Genomic DNA, 13,910 nt, shown 5'->3' with positions numbered 1-13,910 from the left:
AAGCAGTCATAGCAGCTACAGTTTGCTTTGTCATGAGGAAGTAGAGTCACACAAAGCCACATACTGAAAGCTCTGTCTGTTATCGCATGCACATAAAGAGAAGTGAAGCTGTATGTTTGTGTTTCATGTCAGCAGTTTTGAAGTGATAAACATGGTGGCTGGTTCTGAGGCTTGTGTTTCTCTTCCTCTTGTCGTAAGCGTTTGGGGATGCTGGACTTCAGTGGTCTGCGTCAGCCGCTAAAACATGAAACCTGGAGGCGTCCTGACCTGCACGGATCCAGTTAGCATGCTAGAAGTGCTTCATTATCAGAGGGAGTGAGCGGTTAGCATGCTAGAAGTGCTTCATTATCAGAAGTGCTTCATTATCAGAGGGAGTGAGCGGTTAGCATGCTAGAAGTGCTTCATTATCAGAGGGAGTGAGCGGTTAGTGGTGCAAGTGCTTTATTATTAGAGGGAGTGAGCGGTTAGCATGCTGGAAGTGCTTCATTATCAGAGGGAGTGAGCGATTAGCATGCTGGAAGTGCTTCATTATCAGAGGGAGTGAGCGGTTAGTGCTGCAAGTGCTTCATTATCAGAGGGAGTGAGCGGTTAGCATGCTAGAAGTGCTTCATTATCAGAGGGAGTGAGCGGTTAGTGGTGCAAGTGCTTTATTATTAGAGGGAGTGAGCGGTTAGTGCTGGAAGTGCTTCATTATCAGAGGGAGTGAGCGATTAGCATGCTGGAAGTGCTTCATTATCAGAGGGAGTGAGCGGTTAGTGCTGGAAGTGCTTCATTATCAGAGGGAGTGAGCGGTTAGCATGCTGGAAGTGCTTCATTATCAAAGGGAGTGAACGGTTAGCATGCTGGAAGTGCTTCATTATCAGAGGGAGTGAGCGGTTAGTGCTGGAGAGTGTGAGTGGTTTAATGTTAATGCTGCACACATGGCGTAAGATCCACATGTCAGGCCCGGCATAAGATCCATGTTACATGTGAAGCCTGGCATCAGGCCCGGCGTAAGATCCATATGACATGTCAGGCCCGACACAAGACCCACATGTCAGGCCCGAAGTTTCAAAGATCCAAATTTCTCCTAAAAATAAACTAAATTAATATTCCTTTAAAATCATGAAGAGACTCGCTGCTGTTATTGATAACAGGGCATCAGATACATTCTGTTGATAACAGCATCAGATACATTCTGATGGTAACAGGGCATCAGATACATTCTGTTGATAACAGGGCATCAGATACATTCTGTTGATAACAGGGCATCAGATACATTCTGTTGGTAACAGCATCAGATACATTCTGTTGATAACAGGGCATCAGATACATTCTGTTGATAACAGGGCATCAGATACATTCTGTTGGTAACAGGGCTGATACATTCTGTTGATAACAGGGCATCAGATACATTCTGTTGATAACAGGGCATCAGATACATTCTGTTGGTAACAGGGCTGATACATTCTGTTGGTAACAGGGCATCAGATACATGCTGTTGGTAACAGGGCATCAGATACATTCTGTTGATAACAGGGCATCAGTAGCCTATTCTGAACGTGTTCCTTCACTGTCCAACTCAAGTGTCTGCTCCTTGTGGGAGGTTCTGTGGGACACATCACGCAGCCAGATGCAGCTGATAAGGAGTTTACACACACTGTGCTTTACACACACTGGCAATGTAACAGGCATACACATGACATTGGCATGAAAAGTGTCTTAGACTGTAATAGCTTTCTTAAATCAATGACCAGATGTTATGTAAGGGATAACGGCCGCTAAGGTGTCCTGTTATACAGAATTAATGGACGAGGGCGAGAGGCAAAGACCTCCCCGACACGCAGTGCAACTCCTCCTCCGCCCAAGTCCATTAATTCCGTATAACAGGAGACCTCGACGGCCGTTATTCCGCTTATCACCCGGTTGCCATTATAGGCAATAGTCATGCCTTTATAGCACGCAAAGGAAACAAGCAGTTCTGTTTAAAAACTTTCTTTGGCCCTATAACAGCAATTGCATGGACAATTAGCTTGTTTACAGTTGATTCCATTGTTGCAAAGCCTGCTCTCAGGCTCAACCATCGTCCTACTATGGTTGTTATCGTTACCATTCATAAGGGTCATTCCACGTCAATTCAACCAGGGCCTCTGAAAATGAGAACCAAAATGATTTTTCAGACTTGTGAGGTCTGCTGTTCAGACCCTGAAGGAATTTATTTTCTGTTCACTGCTTTTTGTGAGTGTTTCTACTCATCTCAATAAAGAAAATAAATCAAGAGCCTATGTTGAGTACAAATATGTCTTCTGAAAGCCTAAACAGAGCCCAGCCAAAAACTCCAATGAGGGACAGCTATGAGGGACAGCTATGACCATGCAGGATCATCCAGACCAAACCTGATGTTGTTGCTAAATACTATTCCTATTTATGTACCTCCTACATGGTTTAGTTCTTGCGCTGTGGGCTTGTGAACTTTGACAAAAAAAATAGGTTGAACAAAATCGACACCCCTCCCCCTGTAAAACTGGCTGTATCTTGGAAAGTATTGATCTTACATAAAAGTAATTTTACAGTGTCTCCTGGGTAACATAGGTACACCTGGTAATTTTTTCAGAATTTTTTGAGACCTAAGTGCGTGGGCCCTGGTTGAATTGACGTTGAATGACCCATAAACATTGATATGGAACGATGATTAAACTTTTTTACCAAATCTACTTCGTAGGCAGCCGTGGCCTACTGATTAGCGCTTCGGACTTGTAACCGGAGGGTTGCCGGTTCGAGTCCCGACCAGTAGGCACGGCTGAAGTGCCCTTGAGCAAGGCACCTAACACTTCACTGCTCCCTGAGCGCCGCTGTTGATGCAGGCAGCTCACTGCGCCGGGATTAGTGTGTGCTTCACCTCACTGTGTGTTCACTGTGTGCTGAGTGTTTTTCACTAATTCACGGATTGGGATAAATGCAGAGACCAAATTTCCCTCACGGGATCAAAAGAGTATATATACTATATATACTTAGTTGTCCTGTTATTCAGAATTAATAGCCACCAGCCAATCAAAAAAGAGTATTTCTTCTCTCCGGGTGATAATTAGGTTTAAAACATGTTTAGTTGATTCAGATGGAACCAGATAATGCAGGTAAAACTCAGGTGGTGGCAGTTCAGATGTCATCCAATAGGTCTCCCACAGGAGGATCATTTGTCATGTCCAAGTTAACCCAGGCTGTGGCCTTCTTACCCAAATCAGCTGCATTGTATGGTCTTGCTTAACATTGTTTGGAAAGACGTATAATGTTTTCTATGCTCTAGGACTCCTTTCGAGAGGCCTAAATGAAAATGAAACAGCAATGAAAATGAAATAAAAATGACAGCATCATGTTATAAACACATCTCAAAAGCAAGCATACTGCCTCACATTATAAACACTTTTGTCATAATAAGACATTTAAGACATACAAGAGTGCAAGTCATCTACAGAGAAAAGCCCTAAAAAAGTTATTTTATTGAATAATGAGCACATTGGTGTATAAATTCAGATGTTGTTTGGGGAGTGATGCCCAGTGACAAATTTAAACTTTGAATGTGAATCTTAAAAATGGAATCTCTCTCAAAATAAAAGCAATTGGCCCATTAAGGTGTTGAGTAGTGCTGGGGACAATTGAGTTAAATATATATTTCTATAAACTTTAGTGACTTTGTATTGCCTGGTGTACCATGAGTGGATCTCTCAGTCATGAATCAACAGGATCTGGGTGTGTTGGTCTCTCAGGCCCTGAGTCTTTTTCAGAGTTCACTCTGCTGGTGACTAGCAGGGTTCTAAATTAACTTTTTTGATCACCAGCCAATGTGGCTGGTAACTTTCTAAAGTTACTAGCCAATCGGAATTTCTACTAGCCAATTTATTTCCGGTGAAAATAAGAGAATTATGAGTTTATGAGATGAGTGTCACTGAATGCATTTGTTCTTTATTAACATTGTTGGCATGGATACTATATATATTTCTCTGTCGATATCCTCATCCCCTGCTCCATTCCTCTTCTCGCCCCCATAAGTCTGTCCCAACCACCGCCACATTTAGTTTAATCTTAACTTAATAAAAAGGAGATATTAATTATCATCAACAATGACAAGCCAGCTGGAAGCTGCTACTCGTTTTCTCTCCCTCTCACGTGTGCTCAGACGCGTTCTCAATTAAATGGAGTAGCATAGGGCCTACGTTCAAGTTAGATCTTTATAGAGAGGACCCGAAAAGTATCATCTTTATGTAACATGCTGTTGGTGCATGTTTACATTGTATACTTTCTCTAACAAGAGTAAAAAACAGTTTGCAGTCCAGCTAGGCCTACTATTTATTGGCTAAATATTGGCCAATAATATTCGCCTATACAAGCTTCTCACGTTCCTCTCCATCTTCAGCTATAGACAATAAAATAAACGATCTAGCTGCTTCAGGTTTTGCGGCCTCCGCTACATGACATCAGCCTCCCACAAAAGAAATGGCTAGGTAAACACAATGCGTTAATTGCGTTAATATTTCGTAACGTGTTATGTATTTGTGTTATGTACATGTGTTATGTACTTTTTACTTTACTTTACTGGCTAACTCCTCCTCTTACTAACTCCTCCTCTTACTAACTCCCTCCTCTTACTAACTCCCTCCTCGTTCAGTTCTACTCTGTTCTGTTCATTTCTGTTTTCTTATGGGGGAGGGGAGAGGCTTACTCTGTTATGTTATTTCTGCTCTGCGGCCTGTATATGCTGGTGTTAGCTACGTAGACTACAGGGACTCGATTGCTTGTTGTCTGAATGTGGTGTGTTCTTGCTGTAGTTGTGCTTCCTCAGGTCACCCTTGTGTTCAACTGGCTTCACTGTTCCTCAATATTCCTAACTTAAACTCCCCGCTGTTCCTAACACTGTCCCTAACTTAGGGGCAGCCGTGTGTGCTTCACCTCACTGTGTGTTCACTGTGTGCTGAGTGTGCTTCACTAATTCACGATTGGGATAAATGCAGAGACCAAATTATATATATACTTACTTACTTAGAGACCAAATTTCCCTCACGGGATCAAAAGAATATACATACTTATACTTATACTTAAACTACAGCAGGCCATTCAGTTACATATTAAACATGAAGGGCAACAGCCAAGTCACACCACAGCAAGCAGTTTTGGCCAAACGTGTTATCTGTCCAGTATGTGGATTGGGTTTATGGTGCCAAGATAATAAAATAAAATAAAAATAATTGAAGACTTTGTGACTTTTATATTACCATACTGATCTTGACAAAGTGACTCTGAGGTAATCAGTTGAAAATTATTTTGAAACCTAAATTTGTGAGTTGTGAGTAAGAAGTTATTTTGTTGTACACTGTAATTTCATGTGGGTGGGTATAGGACACTGTGCCATCATGTTAGTTTGGGTGGGTATAGGACACTGTGCCATCATGTTAGTTTAGATAGATAGATAGATAGATAGATAGATAGATAGATAGATACTTTATTGATCCCCAAGGGGAAATTCAAGGTCTCAGTAGCATACAGACATCACACACACATTCACTAACAGCAGAAAAATATTAAAAGTATAAAAAACACAACTAAGCAATAAGGGCAGTAGAAGATAAAGAATATACTAAAATACAAATTATACAAAATAACACTAAATCTAAATCAAGTCTAAAAACAGTATCCACATAGTGGGTGATTAAGCATGAGGTGCTTGCAATGACTGAGGCAGGGACTGAGCCTGTGATTCTCTGTGCATAGTAAGGTAAGGTAAGGTGCTCTCTGTGTGAGTGAGTGTCATGGTGATGGTGCAGATGAGTAAGTCCAACAGTGCAACAGTGCAAGAATAAAGTCTAGAGACCAGCATAAAATAAATATGGACATATAAGAGAGTAGGCAAGGTAATATATAAAAAAAAAACTATAGAAAAAAACTATATCTATATCTATCTATCTATCTATCTATCTATCTATATATATATATATATATATATATATATATATATATATATATATATATATATATATATATATATATTAAGAAAAGGTATAAGTGTGGCCACAATCCGGCTGTGGGATGGAGGGAGGGGTTATGCATACTGTATGTGCTAATATAGCATGCAAACAGTGAGGCAATAAGACAGTGGTAAAAGTGGCTAGTGGGCAGACAGTACCCAAACATGGAGAGGGTGGAGAGGCAGACAGACTATGCAGAGAAGTCTATCTCTCCTCTTCCCTTAAGTGAAGCATTGAACAGTTCAATGGCCCTGGGGACAAATGACTTCCTCAGTCTGTCTGTTGTGCAAGGCAGTGAGCAAAGTCTCCAGCTGATCAAGCTCTTCTGCTTTGTAAAAGTGCTGTGGAGTGGATGACACTCATTGTCCAAAATGTTGATCAGTTTGGAGTGGATGACTTGACTGCTCTGCTACGACCTGACTGCTCTGTTACTACATGGGGTTGGCATGTCTGCTCTGTTTATGGGTTTGACCTGATCGCTCTGTTGCAGGTTTGGCATGTGGTGTCTGGTGTTTTCCACAGCAGCAGGTGAACTGGTCTGGCTGGATGTGTGTGTTGTTGGCTGTGTGTGTGTGTTGCTGGCTGGATGTGTGTGTTGCTGGCTGGATGTGTGTGTTGTTGGCTGGATGTGTGTGTTGTTGGCTGGATGTGTGTGTTGCTGGCTGGATGGGTTTGTTGTTGGCTCTCAGCAAAGTGTGTCAGTCTCAATGGAACTGCAAGGTATCAGCTTATCATATTGGGTCAAAGAGAAGATAACAGGCACTAAAGGGTCCTTGAGCTCTTCTTCGGCCAGCAATTTAGATGGCAAGAGTCATATTTTGATGACTGTAAAGTGCAATAAAGTACGTCACAATGTCACAAACCTATGGAGTTGTAGGCAGAGTGGTAGGCTACACATAGTTACAATAGTGACATAGTTAAAATAGCTACAGAAATGAAATATTAATATTGAACAAACCGACAACAACATTTGTGGCGTCCCTTCACTAGCAGGTGGAAGGATAAACAAAGTGTCACATAACCCACATAACGTCACATGAAAAACATCATCTGACAGATTCATGTATTTAGAGAGCATTTCTTCTTCAGTAGCTCTTTTTAATTTTTTTAAGATAATTTGGTGAACCTGTACATACACACAGGCACAGTGGTAAGCTCTTGCTTGATCAGTTTTAGTAAATATATCGCCTATAAATGTACATGAGTCATGATGCATGTGTGTACTACATTCTATGCTATATCAGTAACACTCAAGGCGCCGTGTCACTTTCTCATTCCTGCCTCAGTTGAGTTCAACGACTTTTCCTGTCTTGAGATGGTTTGTTTGTTCCAACATTTGTAGGTTATTACAGCTAATTTTCAGACTGATTATTGTCATTATTAAACATGATGATGATTTATTGTTTTATTGTTGACTTATTGTTAAATTGTTGTTGTTGGTGTCTTGCTGTTGTCCACAGGGGCTCATATCTGATGTCTCATTTCACCTCCCTCTGACTCAGGGGTGGAGCAAGAGCACACATGGACCAAAACTTCTCTCTTTTCCCAACTTCACTCATTCATTAGTACGGGGGCTGCCCTCCTATGACCAAGAGGGTCCGGGCCCTTGGGGACCTGCCCTGGCTACCCCCTCCCCTGGTGCTCCAACACAGTTAGTCTGGCCTCTGGCTGGTCATCATGTCAGAGGCCCTGTGAGTAGAGCCAAACACCAACACTAAACCCAGGACGGTCAGATCTCTCTTTTTGAAGCGTGAAATTAACTGCATGTACAATACTATGCAAAAGTTAAGGCATTTTTCAAAACAGATTTATTTACAATATTCTGTATTAGTGTGTCAATATAGGGCATAGATTTAAATTTTCTAGTTTGCACTGGTTTGCTGTAGTTAACTGATGAAAAAATACATAAAAAAATATTAATGTAATTTTGAAAAGCATCTTGAGTAATGCCTCTGCTAACAGACTTAATAAATGTGGCCAGAAGGTAACTAAATCCATTAATGATACATTTGCAAGCTACATACACTACATACAGGATGTCTCTGTCTATGATGCTGTCTTAAATAACTTTTTACCTGGTAATTGGTGATGGCATCTTTACAGGGCCTGTGATTGGTGCTTGAGATTTTAACAGCAGGGACTTTTCCATGCTGGTCAAGCTCTGCTTCTCTTTGTTACGACTGTGGTTGAGCTGGAGTTGGAACTCAGAGCTGGGACTTCCATGATGTGGGACTCTCAATTCAACTTTACATTTAGGCTACACTGCAAAAAATAAATTGTGTTATTAATCTTATATTAAAAACAGCTATTTGGTATTGTTTTTAGTGTAAAGAGATTTGCCTAGCACTCTCTCGAAAGAGGTATAATCACCCTGTTGCTGCCAATGTAATCATGTAATGATCAGTTGCTAGTTTGACATTTGATTGTTCTTGCACAAGAACTTTGGCAGACTGGTAGGTACCTATGCATTAGTGCGGAAATGATTTCATTCATAAACTTCAGGAGAAATATGACTTCAATACTCACCAATTCCAGGCCATACTCGAGCTAGGCAAGATAGCTTTAGGCTACCACATAACGGTGACAAGCCCTGTAAATGCTCACTTTCTCTCCTGTGTCTCTGCCGAATTAGAACGCTCCTGTACTGTAGCTTCTCTCAACAGGGCATAAAGAAGGACAAACATCAGTGCAGCACTCCACTAATCAGGCCTTTATGGTAGAGTGGCCAGATGGAAGCCATTTTTTGGCCGGAGTGTGTCAAAAAGCATCTGAACGACTCTCAGACCATGAGAAGTAAAATCATCTGTTCTGATGAAACGGCATTCTTCCACAAACGCCGACGTTCCAATGGCGTGTGTGGAAGAAACCAGGCACTGAGCTGCACTGATGTTTGTCCTTCTTTAAGTATAAGTATATAAGTATATACTCTTTTGATCCCGTGAGGGAAATTTGGTCTCTGCATTTATCCCAATCCGTGAATTAGTGAAACACACTCAGCACACAGTGAGGTGAAGCACACACTAATCCCGGTGCAGTGAGCTGCCTGCATCAACAGCGGCGCTCGGGGAGCAGTGAGGGGTTAGGTGCCTTGCTCAAGGGCACTTCAGCCGTGCCTACTGGTCGGGGCTCGAACCGGCAACCCTCCGGTTACAAGTCCAGAGTGCTAACCAGTGGGCCACGGCAACCCTCCGGTTACAAGTCCAGAGTGCTAACCAGTGGGCCACGGCAACCCTCCGGTTACAAGTCCAGAGTGCTAACCAGTGGGCCACGGCAACCCTCCGGTTACAAGTCCAGAGTGCTAACCAGTGGGCCACGGCAACCCTCCGGTTACAAGTCCAGAGTGCTAACCAGTGGGCCACGGCTTTACGCTTCTCTCATCTTCTCAAAGGAACTCTGGATCTCATTCATAGTGGCCACTGGGTCCTCGGTTACCTGAAAGGAACTCTGGATCTCATTCATAGTGGCCACTGGGTCCTCGGTTACCTGAAAGGAACTCTGGATCTCATTCATAGTGGCCACTGGGTCCTCGGTTACCTGGAAGGAACTCTGGATCTCATTCATAGTGGCCACTGGGTCCTCGGTTACCTGGAAGGAACTCTGGATCTCATTCATAGTGGCCACTGGGTCCTCGGTTACCTGAAAGGAACTCTGGATCTCATTCATAGTGGCCACTGGGTCCTCGGTTACCTGAAAGGAACTCTGGATCTCATTCATAGTGGCCACTGGGTCCTCGGTTACCTGAAAGGAACTCTGGATCTCATTCATAGTGGCCACTGGGTCCTCGGTTACCTGAAAGGAACTCTGGATCTCATTCATAGTGGCCACTGGGTCCTCGGTTACCTGAAAGGAACTCTGGATCTCATTCATAGTGGCCACTGGGTCCTCGGTTACCTGAAAGGAACTCTGGATCTCATTCATAGTGGCCACTGGGTCCTCGGTTACCTGTCTGACCAAAGCCCTTCGTCCCGCATTACTCAGTTTGGCTGAGGGGCCAGATCTAGGAAGACTGTTGGTTGTTCCAAACTTTTCCATTTGAGAATGATGGAGGCTACTGTGCTCTTGGGCACAGAAATGTTCTTGTACCCTTCTCCAAATCTGTGTCTTCATACAACTCTGTCTCTCAGGTCTACGGACAATTCACTTGACCTCGTGGTTTGGTTTTCACTCTGACATATACCATCAACTTCATAGAAGTAGGATGCACCAGAGCTCAATTACAAGTGTCATAACAAAGGGTCTGAATACTTATGTAAATTGAATATTTCAGTCTTTTATTTTTTTATACATTTACAAATCAATCCAAACACCTGTTTTTGTGGAGTGTTTGAGTATTGTGTGTATTGAATCCATTTTAAGATGAGTCTGGAACATAACAAAATGTGGAAAAAGTGAAGCGCTGTGAATACTTTCCGTATGCACTGTACTTATAAAATGTATGGTGGTCTAGTGTTTCATGTCTCTTTGCTTAAAGTAATCACTGAGTACATAACTAATAGCTAGCTACATGGCCCAATATATACAGTAAAATGGTTGCTGAAATGGTTGCAATAAGTTTCTAAAGCTGCTGTCAGGGCATCATTCAATATATTCTTGTAATCTGAGACATCCTGCTATTTAGCATAGATTTCTGAGGTAACCTTACTGCCGTTTCATTAGAATCAAAATTCAGATTTTTAGAAATTCGGGTGTATGGAAACAATACATGATTTATTTGCTTTTGTCTTGTAATTTATACAGTAGGGGAATAACTCAGTGATAATTGGTATCATCAAAATAGTTAATAGAAGCCATCAATAGTCCATAACTATAGTGAACAGATATATATTTATATACTTAAAGCATATATCTACACACTAACTATAGTGAATATAGTTGCCTATACGAAGACTGAACGGAAACCCTGTGCTGACATTTGACGGCAGTGTTCACCTAGAGACAGATGACCCTATTAATCTGATTGGCTGTTGGCTGAGCGTGTCTCAGTTGAGTTTGTCTGTAGTCTGGAGAGTTTGTTTTCCCTTTGCTCTCACTGTTCAACACAGTCCAGAACAGACCCTATGAAGATGACTCTAACAGGGATATTTCTCATCCTTGCTGGGATTATCTACACAGAGGCCAAGAGTGAGTAAACTGTGTTTCTACATACAGAAGCTAAGAGCTAGTAGATTTTACACTGTGAGGCTGCTGAACATTAATAGAACTTGTGAAAATGACATCCAAAGCAGGAAATTCAGACAAATCTATAGTTAAAGGATGGCTAAAATCTTCATATTAAGATGAATTCGTTGTTTAATCACTGTCGGATACTATAACCAAACACATGCCAGATTGGTTTGCATGAAGTAAATACACAGTGCTGAGACACTTTACTGCAATGCTGATGATACATGAGGCAACTTTTTGAGCAATGTTGCTGGGCAGTGTTCCTGAGTATTGTGGTTCTAGCATGTTCCATTTGTTAAAGAACTTAAATCACCAGAGGCACATTTTCATGATAATCCAATCAGATGCAAGGGTCAAAAAGTTGCCCCATGTATCATCACCTTAAGGCTATGAGCTCTTCATTAGTAGCTAAACACATAGTGGTAATTAAGACAGTAGAGTCGTGTTTTATGACTTGTTTGTGTACATGTAGAGGTCATTTATCTGTTGTGTGAATTGCCTTTGTCCTGCACATTGCACTGAAGGATGTTGCCCTCACTGTTGGTGTGCCTTTGTTCTGTTTCCCAGTTCTACATGTGGATGTTGCTCTGAATGGATGCACAGACACAGATGGAGAGAAGATGTATGGACTGGATGGGGAAGAGATGGCTCACGCAGACTGGAAGGCTGAAAAGATGGTGATGACACTGCCTGAGTTTGCTGATCCATTTGAATATGAGGAGGGCACATATGCGGGTGCAGTCGGTGACCTGCAAGTCTGCAAGGCGAACTTGGCGGTAGCCATACAAGCTTATAAAAACCCAGCAGTGACACAGGGTGAGTGTTAATAATATCAACACATACGGATATGCTACGGTTAAAATATCTGGCCAACTGACATGCGTATACTTATTGTGTAGTGTGTGCACTCTTAAAACGGATGTGTTGTCCTTATCTGGACACAGAGATGTGTTAAAAAACAACTCAAGTTGTGTAGTTTTCAACACATTAGTTTTAAGAGTGTGTGTCTCTTTTGGAGGAGTGTACTAATGGCTGATAGCTGGAGTCACATTGAATTTTCGCCAAATGCCTGTACAGTAGTCAGAGTTCAAATTTATCATACACAGGGTATTTACATTAGATAAATGTTTATTTATTTATTTATTGATTCATTCATCATCAGTAGTGTCGTCACAGGCTTCTGCAGACATCAAGCACAAGTGAGCTACAGTAGCTGTACATGGAAATGTATTTATTTATTTATTTATTTACTCTTTACTGTACCAGGTGAGTCCCATTGAGATCTCTTTTCCAAAGGGATTAGAAGAGCGCTATGTGTCTCTGATGTACATTGTATGTGTTTGTCGTCTGTCACTGAGGAAACGTGGTGTTTGTAATATTTTCCTGTGAGGGAGACACCATTTCACTCTGTATGTCGTCCCCAGCCCCCCCCTCGAGCTCCATCTACAACAGAGATGATGTGAAGATGGGCACTAAGAACTCTCTCATCTGTCTCTTGACTGGGTTCTACCCCCCTCGGCTCAACGTGACCTGGACCAGGAACAACCAGATCGTGACCAAAGGAGTGAGCACCAGCCAGCTGCAAGTGAATGTTAATGACTTCCGCTTCAACCTGTTCTCCACCCTGAGCTTCACCCCTCAGGAGGGGGACATCTACACCTGCACTGTGGAGCATGAGGCACTGGAAGGGCCAATTACACGAGAGTTTGGTAAATAATCTATAATGCTATTTCTCACCAGATGACTTCATTACAATTCAACAGCTAGATCACTGGTTTGACATAAAAGTAGTTGTATGTTTCACATTACTCTTGATTTATACTGCATATGCATATTTATTGGGCCTTTTCCTCAGAACTCGACGAGTCTTAGCCCAATGTATTTGTGTCATCCTCAAATGTTGAGGTGTCTTAGCTCAGTGTGTGTGTGTGTGTGTGTGTGTGCTCTTCAGATGTGGAGCGGGAGGTGTCTGAGCCCAGTCTTGGTCCAGCAGTGTTCTGTGGAGTGGGTCTGACTCTGGGGCTGCTGGGAGTGGCTACCGGAACATTCTTCCTCGTCAAGGGAAACCAGTGCAACTGAAACTGCACTCAACTGTCACTTTCTATTCATTGCTGTAAAATCAGTGACGTGTGGACAACAGAAATGATTATGCAAGATGTACATGACTCTGTTTTTCTCTGCTTCAGCATTTATGAAGATTACTTTTGAGAAGGAGAATAAAAATGCAGCACTGCTGGCTCAGCGGTGCAACCAATTTACTGATAATGCACCACGAGACAAGCAGTGTGCAGGCTCCTCTCTGTCTTCTATGAAATTTACTTTTGAAAGTTTAACGATATGTTTGTTTTTTTCTATGATGAACCTTTGTTCAAGAAATGTTGTGATGGAATCTGCTTTAAATGTTTAGTTAATATTCTGTGGATTTACTTCTGAATTTCACTAAAGATAATTATTATATGCGATTTTGAGTATGGAGGAAAATAAACTCAATAAAGGGAGAGCTGAATTGTCTGCTGAAGACATAAATATAAGAATATTTTTCAAAGACTTTTTTTCAAAGAATCCATCTAAAATCGTTAAGATAAATAATGTACGCGCTTCCAGTCACATTCTTTTCAGTTACACACATTCTCCCATTCCCACTTCTGTCACACCGTGATTTATTTAAAAATAGAACCAGACTGATCCATCAACTCGTTCATTTAGGTTGATATGAAAACGTGGAATGTGGACTTTCTCATTGACCTTCTG

The 13,910-nt window shown here is 41.8% G+C and overlaps 1 protein-coding gene across 1 annotated transcript; it reads left to right on the top strand.

Annotated features, from left to right (window-relative positions):
- The first annotated feature begins 10,989 nt into the window (after positions 1-10,989).
- On the top strand, positions 10,990-13,670 carry LOC143106635 (RLA class II histocompatibility antigen, DP alpha-1 chain-like). The gene is made up of 4 exons (XM_076271002.1): positions 10,990-11,117; positions 11,727-11,975; positions 12,584-12,868; positions 13,111-13,670. Exons 1-4 carry the CDS (start codon positions 11,054-11,056, stop codon positions 13,236-13,238), a joined length of 726 nt encoding a protein of 241 aa, XP_076127117.1. The 5' UTR covers positions 10,990-11,053; the 3' UTR covers positions 13,239-13,670.
- Positions 13,671-13,910: the final 240 nt, after the last annotated feature.

This window comes from Alosa pseudoharengus, unplaced genomic scaffold (genome assembly GCF_046254945.1).
Source record: "Alosa pseudoharengus isolate Yale_2024_CS ecotype anadromous, Long Island Sound unplaced genomic scaffold, YU_APseudo_1.1 YU_APseudo_1.1_scf_6, whole genome shotgun sequence".
NCBI lineage: Eukaryota > Metazoa > Chordata > Actinopteri > Clupeiformes > Clupeidae > Alosa > Alosa pseudoharengus.
The sequence above is the reverse complement of the archived record's forward strand: the minus strand, read 5'-3'. Positions and strand labels throughout refer to the sequence as shown.

Coding starts and splice junctions, on each gene's coding strand:
- LOC143106635 (XM_076271002.1), top strand. CDS start 11,054: ATGAAGATGACTCTAACAGGGATATTTCTCATCCTTGCTGGGATTATC. Junction 11,976..12,583: donor AAACCCAGCAGTGACACAGG/GTGAGTGTTAAT, acceptor TGTCGTCCCCAG/CCCCCCCCTCGAGCTCCATC. Junction 12,869..13,110: donor GCCAATTACACGAGAGTTTG/GTAAATAATCTA, acceptor TGTGCTCTTCAG/ATGTGGAGCGGGAGGTGTCT.